The 16,573-nt window shown below is 32.9% G+C and overlaps 2 protein-coding genes across 3 annotated transcripts; both read left to right on the top strand.

Annotated features, from left to right (window-relative positions):
- The first annotated feature begins 9 nt into the window (after positions 1 to 9).
- On the top strand, positions 10 to 15,953 carry LOC124451114. Of its 2 annotated transcripts, none has more exons than XM_047001742.1 (18): positions 10 to 301; positions 400 to 693; positions 797 to 955; positions 1,028 to 1,373; positions 1,448 to 1,512; positions 1,576 to 1,718; positions 1,806 to 1,883; positions 2,136 to 3,237; positions 3,409 to 3,564; positions 13,220 to 13,245; positions 13,351 to 13,519; positions 13,594 to 13,874; positions 14,104 to 14,175; positions 14,248 to 14,360; positions 14,457 to 14,630; positions 14,775 to 14,869; positions 14,954 to 15,756; positions 15,843 to 15,953. In XM_047001742.1, exons 1-18 carry the CDS (start codon positions 100 to 102, stop codon positions 15,846 to 15,848), a joined length of 4,284 nt encoding a protein of 1,427 aa, XP_046857698.1. In that variant the 5' UTR covers positions 10 to 99; the 3' UTR covers positions 15,849 to 15,953. The 2 variants fall into 2 exon arrangements, with proteins under 2 accessions (XP_046857698.1, XP_046857697.1); XM_047001741.1 differs by having other exon boundaries at positions 14,951 to 15,756.
- On the top strand, positions 5,710 to 12,325 carry LOC124451115 (alpha-mannosidase 2-like). Its single transcript, XM_047001743.1, has 24 exons — positions 5,710 to 5,967; positions 6,127 to 6,399; positions 6,467 to 6,602; positions 6,983 to 7,154; positions 7,224 to 7,351; positions 7,433 to 7,606; positions 7,688 to 7,773; positions 7,840 to 7,940; positions 8,008 to 8,140; positions 8,213 to 8,257; positions 8,333 to 8,454; positions 8,519 to 8,782; positions 8,920 to 9,037; positions 9,109 to 9,179; positions 9,265 to 9,343; positions 9,787 to 9,873; positions 9,951 to 10,072; positions 10,159 to 10,261; positions 10,353 to 10,475; positions 10,599 to 10,713; positions 10,798 to 10,859; positions 10,931 to 11,002; positions 11,082 to 11,651; positions 11,721 to 12,325. Exons 1-24 carry the CDS (start codon positions 5,848 to 5,850, stop codon positions 11,868 to 11,870), a joined length of 3,426 nt encoding a protein of 1,141 aa, XP_046857699.1. The 5' UTR covers positions 5,710 to 5,847; the 3' UTR covers positions 11,871 to 12,325.
- Positions 15,954 to 16,573: the final 620 nt, after the last annotated feature.

The raw sequence follows: 16,573 nt of genomic DNA, 5'->3' as shown, positions 1-16,573 counted from the left end.
TAAGTCGGAAATGCTCGTTGATCACCGGTAAAATGATAATGGTGGACTCCATGGACCATTGAAATCTATTAATGCTTTACTACTGTTAAATTTTCTGAGATGCCTCCATTGACTACGAAACAAAAAATTGCCATAGGTTTGAGTGTCCCTATTGTTGGATTACTTTTCTATTTTGTGTTAAAATGGGCGAGAGAGAACGATGAAGAAGACGACGAGAATTACACAGAGGAAACAGTTGTTTCTTCTGCTGATTTGACGAGTGAACTAACGATTCAACAACAGCATGTTGGAGCAGTTATAGGTAAATTTTTTCCTCGTGTTTACACAGCTGTTTTTCTTGTGCATTTCTACCAATAAATATGTTATAATGTTAACATTGACATGATCACTTCCATCGAGGACATGCTGGCAACGTTATAAAACAAATACAGAAAGACAGTGGGACACGAATTAATCTGAAAGATAATGAAGAAGGATGTGAAGATGAATTCATGGAAGAAGAGAGACCAATTTTTCGTACAATTGTTGTACGTGGGTCTCGTGAAGGCATTAAACATGCTGAAGTTCTGATTAAGCAAATTATTGCTGAACAACCAGTAAAAGAAAAGATAAGAGTTGATGTACCACAATATCTCATTGGTCGTATTATTGGCAAAGGTGGAAAGACTATTCGACAGTTATGTCGCACATCAGGTAATTTGTTGTAATCATCAACCAATCACTTCATAGATGGTTTTTAATGGTTGATCATTGATGAATTTTGTTTTCATTTTTCTATCTTTTCCAACTAAACAAGGAGCCAGAATAGAAATTGGTAATGAGAACAAAGCTAGTGATACACGAACATGCATTATTTCTGGAACTCAGACAGAAATAGATTGTGCCAAACAATTGATTAATGAGAAAATCATGGAGGAAAAAGAGTTCAGAGCAAGAAAGAAAAAACCTGATCTAGGTACACAAGTCCTTAAATATGCAAAATGTTTATTTTAGTTGGAAATTAAACTTCAATGGTTTTGTTTTTCAGGAAGATTAAAGACATCTCATGCTCGTATTGCCATACTTAATGATTACTTTAAAGTTTATGTCTCAGCCATTGAATCACCTGAGAAATTTTGGATTCAGAATGTTACAGAAGATGCAAAGCTGTTAGACCATCTTATTGAAGAAATGACATCTTATTATGGTGAAAAATGTCAAGGTTATCAATTGACACAACCTGCAGTAGGTGATCTGTGTTGTGCAATGTTTAAACATGATAGTTCATGGTACAGAGCAAAGATAATACAAATAAACAAAGATGAAGTACATTTACATTACGTTGATTTTGGTGACAAAGACATTCTTCCACTGTCATGTGTTAAAATAATGAGGTTTGTATTTGATTGTACCTACTATCTAAATTTAATTGCTTTTAATGCATTTTTCCAAAAATATGTTTGTGTAGGCATGAATTCTCGGACTTGCCATTTCAAGCAATCGAAGTAAAACTGGCCAATGTTCAACCAATTGGTTAGTAGAGTTGACTTTAGTTTAATTTTTTCATTAATTTTTTTTAAAAGTTCTGTTTCTCAGGTGATAAATGGAGTACAAAGGCTTGTGATGAGTTTGTCAAATTAACTTATTGTGCGCAATGGAAAGTACTAATGGCAAAAGTTTTATTCTATGATGATAACAGTACACCTTGCGTTGAAATTATTGACACAAATACTGAACAAGTAATAATGAAATTTTAATATTATCAATTGGTATTAAATAATCATGTTGTAATTTGTATTTCTGTTTCTTTTAATAATTAATTTTAGGATGTAAATATCGAACAGAAACTTGTGGAAGGAGGTTTTGCTGTGTATAAAGGCTTTTCAAATGATGATGATAAAAAGGTAGAAAGATTTTCTTTTTTCTTGTAAAAAGTATGATTTGATCAGGAATTACATAAAAAATTTTCATTAACATATTTTTTGCATGTTATATAATTAAATCCTCCTAACATTCTACATACGCAGGCAGAAAATGTTTGTTGTTGCTGTCATTGCAGTCACTTTTAGTGTGAAAATGGTGTACATTTTTTTCTTACCTCTATCTTATCCACCCTTCCTGCTGTTGTATTTTTAAATGTGTTGTTTGAATTTTAGATGTGTCAAGCGCGCAAGTCAACTTCAGATTTTGTGGTTGAGAAGCATGTTGAACCAACTTCTTCTATTGTGGTTGAAAAGCATGTTGAACCAACTTCTTCTATTGTGGTTGAGAAGCATGTTGAACCAACTTCTTCTATTGTGGTTGAAAAGCATGTTGAACCAACTTCTTCTATTGTGGTTGAAAAGCATGTTGAACCAACTTCTTCTATTGTGGTTGAGAAGCATGTTGAACCAACTTCTTCTATTGTGGTTGAAAAACATGTTGAACCAACTTCTTCTATTGTGGTTGAAAAGCATGTTGAACCAACTTCTTCTATTGTGGTCGAGCAGATCACTGAGCCAAAAATAGATGTTGTAGTAGAGCAGATCACAGAACAGAAAGAAACGACGTCAGAAACACTAAATGTAGATTTTAAGTTGTCGGAAAGCAATGATATTCATCAAAAAGAGAAAGTTAAATCAAACGTTGATATTTCTCAACTTGAGTCTTTGTTTGGGATGGTATCTTTGAATGCATCTGCCACTGATGGTATTGATGTTGGTGATGGTAAGGAAGGTGTTGTTGTTAAAGGTGGTGATGAAGATGATAGTGAGAAAAATAATGATGGTGAAAGTCTTGACAGAAGTAAGGATATGTCATTGTTTACTAATGAAAAGAATACACAGGAACAGACATTTTATAAACAAGTTGACATCAAGTTTCCTGTAGACAGTGACTACCAACACATTATTACAACAAGTGAAGTCAAAGATTTTCTTGAGGAATCTGGAGATGATAATGAAAACGCCAACACGACATCATCAAGAATGACGTCATCTTTGCCATATAATAAACATATTAATAAAGACACACAAGTGCTTAAAGTGAATGACGTTGCTTCAACATCTGAATCTGTGAAACAATCGAACATAGTTGAAAAAATGAATAATTCCACGGATGTCATTGAAAGTGGGGAACGGAACTCTCATGATGTAGTTGATGGTCAAAATTTAAATCTTCGTCCTTTGATGCAGTCGAACTTGGAAAGTGACGTATCATCCCGAACTAATCAACACATACAGAGTTCCTTGCCTGGAAATTCACATGCGCTTACAAAAGGTTGGGAAGGTTATGGAAATATGCATTATATTTAGCAATAAACGATCTCTCAGATATACTTATGAATTATATATCTATTAATAACACAGCTGTTGTCTTTATATGATGAAATGAAAAATAATTCTTTTATTTTGGGGTTCCAGCAATGATTGTTTGTATCTTTTGTCGTAGGTTCTAAACGTGTGATGGCTGCCAATTTTTCTGTCGATACCAAAACAGATAGTGAAAGCGAGGAAGGAGATTCTTCGTTGTATTTAAGCGCCAGAGAGGATTCTGATTCTACTACTGGTTTTGAAAGTGCTCTTGGATCAACTGACAACTCAAGAATATATAGTGGTATTTAAAGAATTCTCCGGTGTTACCCAACGATGCAAACGATGATTGATGTTAAAGTTTTAATGAATTGTTTATTTTTTATAGACGAAGATAGCGATGTCACAGCTTATAGAGATACGAGTGACTCAAACGATGATAGTCTTACTGATGAATCCAGGTTTACTATCAATGACTTCGATTGATCATATTTTATCAAAGTCAATTGTTAAAAATTTTTCTTTAATATTCTGTAGATTAGACAGTACGTTGTTGGTGGAGAAGCTTGACAAGTATGTTGAAAATTAAATTACTGTTGATTTTATGTTTTACTGTTGAGCAGAATGGACTTACAGGACCAAGAAAGAAACCAATTAAAAACGATAATATGATGTTACAACTAACATCCTTTTGACGGAATTTAAGGACACTATTTTTCAAGATAAAATGATTTATCATTTGTAATTGAAATGGAAAAGTACTTTTTACAGCAATTCATTTTTTTGGTTAAAAATATTAAACTGCACAGATATGACAGTGGCGATTGATTTTCCAGGCCGGAAACGTAATCTTATAATGAACATTAAAGCCCTGCTTATTGCAAGAATATGAATTGCAATTGTTGAAAAAAATTTAAAGAAAGTATTATATTGACGTTTCGTCGCAACGCGCGACTTCTTCAGAATGATAATATAAAGTTACAAAATGAGAAATACAAATGATAGTATTTACAAATTATGAATAAATTAAGTAAAGATAGAGAGATTGACCAATAATAGGGAGGCTGCAAGAGTGACAAAGGAGTGAAACTAATGGTATAATGTTACAAATCGAGAATATAAATTACAGTATTTACAAATTAAGTAGAAAAAGAGTGATTAAATAGTCATAGGAGGGCTAGAGAGTGACAAAGGAAAAGAAATGTTTTCGTTAAGATCTGGTTTGAGATTAGAAATAAGTAAGCTTTCACGAACTAGTATGTCAAGATTTAAAATAGAATGAGAGGAAGATATTATGGAAAAATTGTTAGGAGAGGAGGTGTGTCCTGTTTCGTGACAATGGAGCTGTTTTACATTTCCCTCCCGTCAAAGGCGAGATTTCCAAATGTTTTGAGATTCGTGTATGAATGTGGCACCGTGTTTGGCCCACATACAATGCTATGTTTGATAGATGGTTTGAAATATTTTTTATTATCTGTGTAAAATTTTATATTTTTTGTTTCAATTACATATTAAAGTTTATTGATGATAAAAAATGTCGAGAGATTTGTCTTTCGCTCCGTAATTATTTTGCATTGAGAATTGTTTGATTGTGATCATCAATTTTTGCATGTTATTGTCAAGACAAGAGTTTCAGTCGAGGCTGTTACGACGTTTTGATTCAGTTTTTCTTTTTTAAAAATGTAAGAAGAATTATTGTTTGCTAATGGTACTAACAATGCCCTTAAACTAACAACACGTTAATAGTAACGTTTATATATCATGAGTTTTCTGATAAAAAAGATGAAGTCTTGAAGAATAATATTTATGTAGTTTAACAAAAAAGCAGAAAATATGATGAAGAAACTGAAAGCTAGGAAATTGTTAGTAGATGAAACGTTTGATGTTGATGGTGTCATTGTTAAACCAAATGGTATCTTATTTTTTTCGAAACTAGAGAAATCATGCTCGTAATCTCAACAAAACTTTGTTACTTAAAATTATTGAACTGCACCAGAAACCTGACTGTCTGGTGGTGATGAATTTGACGATATCAACATTTTTGGGATTTCTTATAGTTGAAGAAGACTTAACTGTAGACAATGAAAAGTTTTTTGTCGTTCTTGTGATTTTTGTATGTATTGGAAAGTCATTCAAATATGAAACTTGAGATTCTCGAATATTTTCACAAAATGAAAAGAATGATGCAGATAAGGAATATCACGACTTTGGTACGCATATATAAGAAAATAGAATGAAATTATTGTTACAGGATAATCGTCAATAAACGGCTTGATCTTTATTAAATCTTTTATCATGAACTTAAGTAACAACTCACAACCTAAGCAACAGCAACAACATAAGTTACACCGATACAAATTACAACCAAGCTGGGTGCATTACAATTTACAAAATTCGTTGATTAATTCGTACTAATTATAATATTTAGCATGACGTTGCCTTTCCGAAGATCGTCCGAATGTCAGCCGATAATATTTCAGTGCAATGGAGCTGTTTGTACTTGTTATTACAACCAAAAAAGATATAAACACCAACATATTGTAGTTGTATAAACTAGCCAAATGTGACAGGCTTTATAATGAGGAAGTCCATTGCTTTCTTCGGAGGTGCTTTGTTTGTTGTAGTGTCTTTATCTATATATTTAGTCGTGGATCAATCGTCAAAAATACCCAGTTATGAAAATATAATTGAAGCTCAGGTATAAAACTGGAGGGTTAGAAGATAAGTTTCATTGGTGTATTGTTGTCATCATAATGTTTTCTTATTGCATTATCACTACTTCTTTAATACCTTTAATATTAAATATTAATGATAGCATCACATGTCTTTCTCTTGAAATTCATGTTATCTTATACAGGTAAACAGAGAAGTTGTTGTACCATTATCACAAATTGAAAAGGATATGGTGTATTTAGAAGAAAAAATAAAGATTTCTGAAAATGTTGTTAATCAACTAAAAGATGACACATCAAAGCTTAACGAAAACAAACCAACCTCACATATTGAAAGAGAAAGTTTGGAAGACACAATTGAAGAAACTGTTGATGATCCTTACATTACTTTAGATCCTTTAAAAGATGATGGATGTCAATTTTCTATGACACCTTCTGGTCTTTCATCTGATGTTAAAGTAAGTTTTGTGATATAAAAAGTGTTCTTTAATGTTTTGAGATTTAATATGGTGTTATCTTTATCAGATGCTAAATGTCTATGATCTTTTGCCATTCGATAATCCTGATGGTGGTGCTTGGAAACAAGGATGGAATGTTCAACGTCAAAATGTTGAGAAGCATCTAGATGTTTTTGTTGTCCCCCATTCTCACAATGATCCAGGTAAACCTCACATAACTTGTCAGTATCATGTCCTGAAAAACCTGTTACCCCCTCAGTCCTATTGTGATCCAGGTATGCCCCCTCAACCTATTGTGATCCAGGTATGCCCCTTCAGTCCTGTTGTGATCCAGGTATGCCCTTCAGTCCTATTGTGATCCAGGTATGCCCCTCAGTCCTATTGTGATCCAGGTATGCCCCTTCAGTTCTATTGTGATCCAGGTATGCCCCTCAGTCCTATTGTGATCCAGGTATGCCCCTTCGGTGCTATTGTGATCATGGTATGCCCCCTCAGTCCTATTGTGATCCAAGTATGCCCCCTTTAATAATTGTCTTTAGTCTATCATTGCTGTCAGCCATCCTACTGGTTATCTTTCCTCTAGGTTGGATCAAGACATTGGATGTGTATTATCACGATCAAACACAAAGAATTTTAAACAATGTTGTTGATGCTTTGGCTTTGGATAAACGTAGGAAATTTATTTGGGCTGAGATGTCGTATTTGTCAATGTGGTGGGCTGATGCTGATGAGAAACGAAAGGAATTATTTAAAAAGTTAGTAAATATGGAAGAATATTGTTTCAGAAATTTTCTTTTTTTTTAACTAAAATATATTATTTATAGTCTTGTAAAAAATGGTCAACTTGAAATTGTCACTGGTGGCTGGGTAATGAATGATGAAGCAAATACACATTACTTTGCTATGATTGACCAGTTGATTGAGGGACAACAATGGTTAATGGCAAATATAGGTACATATTCATAATGCACCTGTATAATATATCATGGTTGTTGTATGGTTTAACCAATATTTACGTAATCTCCATGGTAAGGTGTACGACCACGTGCTGGCTGGGCAATTGATCCATTTGGCCACACACCAACAATGGCTTATGTTCTCAAAAGATCAGGATTTCAGTCAATGTTGATTCAAAGGACACATTATGCTGTGAAAAAATATCTTGCTAGGAGAAAGAAATTGGAATTTATGTGGAAACAGAATTGGGGTATTTATGGATTATGAGGATTTATTGTTAAGTTCATGATTGTACATTTACGTTTTTTATTTTTCATTGGATAAATTATAGACCATTCCTCATCAACAGACATGTTTTGTCACATGATGCCTTTTTATAGTTATGATATACCTCATACATGTGGACCTGAGCCTGCAGTATGTTAGTCCAAATAATTTTACTATAACTCTTAATAACATTGATTGACTTTAGCTTTTTCATAGATTTGCTGTCAGTTTGATTTTCGTCGTCTACCAGGTGGAGGTATCCATTGTCCATGGCATATTTCACCATCAAGAATAGATGATGGTAATGTTAAAGAAAGGTACCTACCCACATACCAATTATTGTTGTATCTTTTTGATTTTACTGTCATCATTTCTTTATTGTAGAGCTCTAAAGCTACTGGATCAATATCGAAAGAAGGCTACTCTTTATCGAAATAATGTTGTATTGATACCGTTGGGAGATGATTTCAGATATGAAGTGAAATTTGAAAGCATTGAACAGTTTAAAAATTATCAGGTGATTATAGAAAGCAATGTTTTTTTTTATTTAGTGATAGATTTTTTTGAGTTTTGTTTTCTTTAAATGTAGAAATTGTTTGATTACATGAATTCCCATCCTGAGTTAAAAGTCAAGGTTGGTAACAGTATATGTTGTTGTGAGAATAATCTTCATTTTATTGTCTTTAATAATGAAACTTTTCATTTGCAGGCACAGTTTGGTACTTTATCTGATTATTTTAACAAAATATGGGAAAAAACAGGGGTGAATCCTGGAGCTCAGCCTCCTCATTATCCAACTTTGGGTGGTGACTTCTTTACATATGCCGACAGGTGAGTTGATTTTTGTCAGCAACAAAATGTTTTGATGTTTAATCAACATTTTTATCCATTATAGAGATGATCATTACTGGAGTGGATATTACACCAGTCGACCATTTTACAAGAACTTAGATCGTGTCCTTGAGTCCCGGCTCAGAGCTGCTGAAATTATATTTTATCTCGCTTATTGTCATGCTCATAATAAAAATGCAAAGCTATTTCCATCAAATGATTTATTTCACCTGTTGATGCAGGCTAGGAGAAATTTAGGATTATTTCAACATCACGATGGAATTACTGGTACTGCAAAGGATCATGTTGTTGTGGACTATGGCTTTAGGTGAGTAGCTTCATCATTGTACATCATTGTACATCATTGTACATCATTGTACATCATTGTACATCATTGTACATCATTGTACATCATTGTACATCATGGCTCTTGTCTTTGAAAATAATTATTATTTTTCACAACAGGTTACATCGTTCTTTACAAGACACTGCCCATATCATAGAAGAATGTTCTTATTTCTTACTTCATAAATCAAGCAAAGATTATGAACGAGACGATAAATCAATGATTATGGTTCAATATGTAAGGCAAAACTACTTCACATCACATTTATGAGTATTGTTTTGTAATTTTAAGTTTTCATATTTTTTTAGGATGAAGAAAGAAAAGGACACGATGCTTTCCCTAGAAAGAAAATACTTAGCATGACGAGTGCGAAACCAAGGTAACTCACGTCATTATCTTTTCATTTAGTTGAGTTTAATATTGTGAAGAAACATCGACTTAGATTTTTTAAACTACTTTCATAGGCATGTTACGTTTTACAATTCTTTACAAGATTATCGTGTGGAAGTTGTCAGTGTTCATGTTTCAACTCCATCAATAACGGTAGGTGTATGCATGTATTTTTTCATGTATGATGTTCTTTATCGAGGAATCCGCTCCTCAGCTGGTTCACTAACACTCTTTGTTTTGAACCTTTTATTTTACAAGCTACAAGTACAATACATCACTGGAGTATTTCTACGCTATCTGTTAGAGTTAATTGTTTACATCTATTTATACTAACGGTAATTAATGCAAAACATAAGACGAGCTTTCCTTTTACGTCATTATCAGTACTCACTCTTTCATCGCGTTTCAAATTCTCACGCGTTGCAACAAAACAAAACGGAAGAATTAACTAAACAAACAAAGAAATGTTGTATATCGTATTTAAAACAAAGAAATGTTACAGGGAAACTAATTTGGCTACGACAAATTTATTGCTATTCAAGAATGCAATATCCCTCATTCTTTTCACAGCAAATCTACTTCTTCCTTTATTTAAGGTTTTCAACTCGTCTGGCAGTCCAATTGCATTTCAAGTCAGTCCCGTTTTTAATGAAGATTTTAATCCAGTTCCAGATCATTATAAAGTAATAGTTGTATTAGCTACCTTTCTATATTATCTTGTCAGTAACATGGAACTGAAAATTTATTTCTTATATGTTAGGTACATTTTGTAGTAAGTGTACCACCTCTAGGCTTGGCAACATTCATCATTAAAGAAACATCAAACATTGGTCATCTTAGTTCCGTAGATCTTTATCATTTTTATGGTGATGTCCCACTCAAGTAGGAGTACTTTCGTGTATACGTACATTGAAACTCCATTATAAAACCGTTGACTGGATGACTTAACGATGATTTGTTCTTTTTAGTGAAAAATTCAAAGTTGTTCGGAAAGATTGGAATTTTGGTGATATAGTTTTAGAAAACGATAAACTGCACATAACGTTTGAAAGCCATCATGGAATGATGTCGGTGCGTGTGATAAAATATACTTCTTTGACTCTGCATCAATTTCATTTTTTTTTAAGTTGCATAGAACTTGCTTTTATTCTGTTTTCTTTAGAAACTAGCGACTGTACAAGATGGCAAAAGTTTAGATATTTTACTGTCATTTATGACGTACGGCACTACTCATGGTCAAGATAAAAGTGGAGCTTACTTGTTTTTACCTGATGGACCTGCACAGGTAATTGTACTTGATGAAGATACGTAATTTATGACTGAAGATGATTCATCTATATTGATGACAACAACAACTGTATTTAAAACATATGGAACTTCTAGACGATATTAAAGTATTTATTTTCAGCCATTAAATATTGAATCAGACTCAAAGATTATAGTTCTTAAAGGGAAAATCTTCAGTGAACTCAGAACCAATTTACCATTGGTTCGGCATACTGTCAGAATCTATAACATTCCTGGTATGAATGTGTTTATTTTAAAAAGTTTTTGTTTGATGACAACGTGAACTGTTGTCGCACATAACAATATTTGTTTGTGTTCAGGTCCTGAAGGTTTAATGGTGGAGATTGAAAATACTGCAGACATTAGAGGGGAATTTAATAAAGTAATGTATCTTTTCTTTTGCTGCTATCCATGAGAAATTTTTTTGCATGATAGCTCAATGTTTTTTTTTAGGAACTTTCGATGCGATTTACGACAAATATTCAAAACAACAACGATGTTTACACAGATCTTAATGGTTTTCAGGTAAATGCTATATTTATTTGTTTGAACAGCAGTAAGTTGAATAATTTTTAAATTATGTCTTTCATATCATTTATTTCAGATGCAGCTTCATAAAACATTAACAAAACTTCCGTTACAAGCTAATTTTTACCCCATGCCAAACTCGGCTATCATTCAAGACAAGAAAAATCGATTTACACTTCACTCGGCCCAGTCCAATGGAGTTGCTAGTCTTCAACAAGGATCTCTAGAGGTGATCCTCGATCGCAGATTATCGCAGGATGATAATCGTGGCCTTGGACAGGGTGTTTTGGATAACAAGCGAACGCCAGCAAATTTTCGAGTTTTCATTGAGAAGTTTCAAGGCGAACGAGATGTAAATTTATTGAAAGACGTTCCTATAGTATATCATTCTTTAGCCAGTCATACTATTTCACAACATTTATCTCATCCTTTGTCAACTCTTCATCACGTTAATACGCAGTCAAAAACTCTTCTACCTTTTGTCTCAGGCCTGACTAAACCTTTCCCCTGTGACATATTCTTACTCAACTTGAGAACCATACAAAATGGGCTGAAACCCGAGCCCACGAATGAAGCTGCTTTAATGTTGCGTCGCCATGGTTACGATTGCTCTTTTCCAAATTGGTGTAAACCGTCTGCGGGAAAGGTATAAACAAAGTTAAATATTCATCGATTGATGATATTTATATAACCTCTGATCTTTATTTTATTGCAGATATCATTTGCAAATATGTTTAAAGGCTTGAAACTTGCTCATGTACAAAAGACGTCGCTCACTTTAATGCATGATGGGAAGGTATTGTCTACTGACGCAACACTTAAACTTCATCCAATGGAAATATATGCGTATAAAGTAAGACTGTAGTGGGATATGAAAATATATTTACAGTTACTTGCTCGTTCAGCTGTTAAAATGCTGTATGAGAGGAGGCTTACGAGGTAGAGTGAAACCACAGAATCACAGAATTAATATTTTGTTTCGGCGTAATCGTCGTAAAGATTTTTGTCCGTTGCAGTCTTCAAAACACTTACAATGTGTCTTCAATAATTGTCACATGTTAAAACATGATTTGGGCATTTCAAGTTTTTCAAGTAAAGCAAATGTGATGTATTATTAAACATGTGATGGTCTTGAATTTCATTAATGTAACATGAGAATTTCATGTTATTACCTTTGTTGCGAAGCAGCAGCATGCATATTGTAAAAATATTTTATTATCGTTGGTAATTTAAAAAAGTTCAAGGTGTCATCGCTTTTTTATTAAAGACAACGATCAATCACAAATATAGGATGAAGTCGTTGTAGGTTTGTCATTTAAAGAACGTCTAAATATCTCATTTTGATATCTCGTGCTATTTTAAGTGCTTTATGTATTCACATCATAAGATCCTTACATAAGACAAACTGCGTGCTTTATCTTCGTTCATTTTACAAACTATTTCTTACAAATATCTTTAATCAACGATTTTCAAACAATATAATCAGTCACAAATATTTTTTATTCGGGATTTCATGAAACGAAGTTTGACCGGTTAGTTAAAATTTTAGGTTTCGACCGTAGTCGAAATTTCTCTACATATCTATACATCTATAAATATATAGAAAACAAAGTGTGTTTGCTATCAATGGTATAAAAATTAACCATAGTTTTACTCGGCTGTCTTTCATTTTTATCTTATTAACATATTTGATTCATTAAATTATTTATTATGTATATTCTTGTTTCGCCATTTTATTATCAAGTCGTTGTTGATATCTTTCGTTTTATTTAAATTTTTTCTTATATAACGACATTATGTCGAAGCTACTGACATTACTTACCAAATATTTTCAAAAGTTTTTATTTAATACTCGTCATTTCAATTAAAATAACTCCCCTTCACAAACTTACTTGATATTTTATACATTCAATTGTATTATATTATGAAAGATGACGAAATGCTTATGATTATACAATTGTTTTTCAAATTCTCTGCTGTGTTTATTAAATTTCCTAATTCATTAATTTGCCAGAAATATTTTTATTACCTGGCAAGTTATATTTTATGCAAATGTTTCAACATTGTTAGCTATTTCCGTTGGCTTAAATTGTGTGTTCATTCATTCATTAAACAGCTAACGTTCTTGTTGTCAATTCGTACTGCTTAACTGGATACAGTTAACTAAGTTTATTTATGTTTCTTTTAACCAAAACATGATAATTGTTATTCAACTGACGCCAGCAGCACACGCGGCAAAGGTGACTGGATTATATGGTTTTTTATGGTATTAACTCTTTAGTGCACGAGTTATTTTCTCATGTGACCTTCATTCTGTCATAATTGGTTTAATTTGTTTTTTATAGAATGGTCACGTTAATTGTTTGAAATGGTTAGTTGAAGAAACTAAGGCATACGTAGAACTTGCTGTTCAAGATGGTGAAACACATTTGTTGCATTACTCTGCTGCTGAAGGGGTGGAACAATGCTTAAATTATCTTCTCACGTTTATGAAAAAACGAAAAATTACCACTGGTAATTACAAAATGAATGCATCGTGTTTGATTTGTTATCAGTCCATGATATACTTCTTGTTTATTCAATTGCAGATATTATTGATGGATATGGACAATCTCCACTTCACACTGCATCAAAAATGGGTCATTTGGCTTGTGTACAAACACTTGTTGAACATGGCTCCGATGTTCTTGCGAAAGATAACGAAGGTTTAACATCGGCTAACATTGCCTACATCAACAAACATTCTCTATGTTCTAGATACTTATTAATGGCTGAATGTACCTGGATTCTTGCTTCTCGCGTAGCAACTTTATTTCGAGAGGTTAATGTTGTCAAAAAGGAAAACAAAGAACTTAAAAAGTCGCTTGAGGTACGTTTTCAATTGATAGATATGATCCATATGGATAGGTATGGATAGGCATGGATAAGGTGTAGTATACTACCTTTAATTATCAATTGATATACCAATTTTAATCATTCGTGACTCAGCACAATAGAACTAAATGATTAACTTTGTAGAAGGGATTATTTCAAGAAATGAATAACGTTGGTTTGTCCTCCATGACGGTCAACTTTATCAATGTCTATTATTTTTATAGAATATGAAGTCAAGGAAAAAATCTTTCCCAAAGGATTTGCCTCATCGACCAGAGACCGTGGGCGCACATGTTGTAAGTTTAGTTTATCTTGAGTGAACTTCTTGTGTCAAATCTTATAATTTACATTTATTATGATTTTACCAGGATGAAAGTGGAAAGCAAATTGAAGAAAGCTCACTCAGTCATATTAAGTCTAATTTGCGTGAACGAAAATTTCCGGACGGCGAGAGTCCAAAGAATACTTTCACAGAAGCTGAGTAAGTATTCACGGTTTTAGAAGTGGTAAATAACATATGTATGAACATGCTATTGTTTCTTATCGTGAAATTTTTATACAATCTATGATTTTTTAGCAAACGACGGCCACAACATTTCATTCCAAGTAGTCATGTAATCAGCAAAGATTGGGAGATTAGTGATAAAAAGAATTTTAAAGTGATACGTCAATCTGGTAATAACAGTGATTCCATTCCATTTGTGTCCATCTATGGTATTGCGGAATTAAATCCTTCCGAAAAAGTTAAAGCGTAAGTAGCTAATTAAACAACGATGTTTATTTAAATGTGAATTGTAAATATTATTCATTCATTTGGTTTTATTAAATATTAGAAATATTTTATGTAAAGGTATTGAAGAAAATAGTTGTTTCTACAATTTTGTTTTTTTATTAGAAAAGAGATTGCCATGGTGACGCACCAACTCTTGTCTACTCGTCATCTTCAACTTGTAAAAAAGAAGAAAAATGAAGACGTAAACCCTGCTAAAGGTTGGATCCAAACTTCCACGTAAAAATAATTTACTTGTAGTTGCTTTAATATAACTTTAATGATTCAATCGGTTGTTTTAGCTGCTGTTGATCCTGTAATAGCAGAACATAAATCAACAACGTCATCTGTTGACGATAGCGCTGTCGTTTTGAGACGGGCAACTTTAAGAAATAAAAGCAATCGTCCAAAGTCGTTGTGTGATAAAGATTTAAAGTTTATGAGATCAGCGAGTGACGTTGGTTTTTCGCGTAATGTTACATCATTTGGTCCACTGGAGCGAACAATATCTTGCACTGAAATTAGCACACAATCCAAATTTACAGAAGACGTCGATAAAAATTCATCCTCCGACTTGGAACTTTCGAAAAACGACTCGGATGGCAAAATTTGGGAAAACGTGGGTGCAAGAAAATTGCTTTCTAGGAAAAAGAATTCTAAACCACGGCCCTTATCTGCTGGACTCACTGACCTGCAAACAGTTTCTACTGATAAAATACTGGAGTTATATGCTCGTGAATCTCGTGGGAGTTCTTCACGATTAAATAGTTTGATTAAAGAAGAAGACGAAAATAGTATGGGCTTAAGAACGATTTCTTCTCTTGAATTGAAGTCATCATATTCCTTGGAAGAGTCTAACAAACCATCGGATGTTGAAGCATTAAATAATATCGAAAAAAATAAAGGAAGTGTTTCAAATACTACAAATTCAACGAATGTTAACACGGAAACAAAAGTGAAGAAAAGACCTGTTGCTAAGCCTAGACAAAAACGTCCTGTTTCTTCTAACCAAACAAAAAACTCAATTCAAACCAGCAAAGACAATGTTCATTTTGATAGTCATGGTTTTAATGCAAAACTTGATGAAACGAATATTGGATTTACTGACGTAAGTAAAATTTTACATTTGAAGTTTTTTTTGTATAATTCTGTTTTTACTTTGTTTTTAGTTAAAGATTTTTGGGTTTTTTTTAGGTTTGACGACATTTACAGAAGAAATGAATGAAACTTTTACACTTGATCAACTTGCTTGACCGAAATTTTAGTTTATCGTGGTATATGCAATAAAAGTCTTCCCTCCTGATATTTTTTCTGTCTGAATATTTTTTGCAACGTATAATGGTCTCGTTACTTTTGTATTGGAAATAGTTTCGTTTCTATTATTTTTCTTTCTCTATTTATAAAAAATGAAAGCTGGGACACCAGATAAAGACAGGTATGAATAATATTTCTTATTGAAGTTTTCGATGTTGTTGTAATTAAGATGGATCTACACAACATCAAAATGACATTGGAAATCAAGATAAATTAAAAGATATCCCTTGACAAGAAATGACATCTATGATCATTTTAAAACACAAATTTATTTGGTTGTTTTAAAAGAAGAAACCGGTTGTTTAAGTATTGGTTGTCTCAAACCTTGACCACCAAAAATGAAAATACCATGTATTAATTACTTGTAAAATTCCCATATATGTTTCTCATTGTATGCGTAATACTGCCTGTGCGTGCTAACTTGCTGAGTCAATGCTGACGATGGGTTATAGGTATTTGTAAAACCAGTTCATGAAAATCCATGAAAAATGCGTTTTATAAAGAGTTAACCCTAGAATTACGGTCAGAAGAAAAACAAACAACACAGGAGAAGAATGAAACTAGATCTCTAGTTGTAGTAAAACTATCGTCACAAAAAGCCATTAGTTTGA

Source organism: Xenia sp. Carnegie-2017, unplaced genomic scaffold, assembly GCF_021976095.1.
Source record: "Xenia sp. Carnegie-2017 unplaced genomic scaffold, XeniaSp_v1 HiC_scaffold_24, whole genome shotgun sequence".
NCBI classification, from domain to species: Eukaryota; Metazoa; Cnidaria; class Anthozoa; order Malacalcyonacea; family Xeniidae; genus Xenia; species Xenia sp. Carnegie-2017.
Note: the sequence above shows the minus strand (reverse complement) of the source record. Positions and strands in the feature narration are given on the sequence as shown.

Bases quoted from the DNA above. Each gene is read 5' to 3' on its own strand.
- LOC124451114 (XM_047001741.1), top strand. From the start codon at position 100: ATGCCTCCATTGACTACGAAACAAAAAATTGCCATAGGTTTGAGTGTC. The intron at 1,374-1,447 runs GTTTGTATTTGA...ATGTTTGTGTAG, and splicing joins TCATGTGTTAAAATAATGAG to GCATGAATTCTCGGACTTGC. The intron at 13,520-13,593 runs GTAATTACAAAA...ATTCAATTGCAG, and splicing joins AAAACGAAAAATTACCACTG to ATATTATTGATGGATATGGA.
- LOC124451115 (XM_047001743.1), top strand. From the start codon at position 5,848: ATGAGGAAGTCCATTGCTTTCTTCGGAGGTGCTTTGTTTGTTGTAGTG. The intron at 7,774-7,839 runs GTATGTTAGTCC...GCTTTTTCATAG, and splicing joins CATGTGGACCTGAGCCTGCA to ATTTGCTGTCAGTTTGATTT. The intron at 10,714-10,797 runs GTATGAATGTGT...GTTTGTGTTCAG, and splicing joins CAGAATCTATAACATTCCTG to GTCCTGAAGGTTTAATGGTG.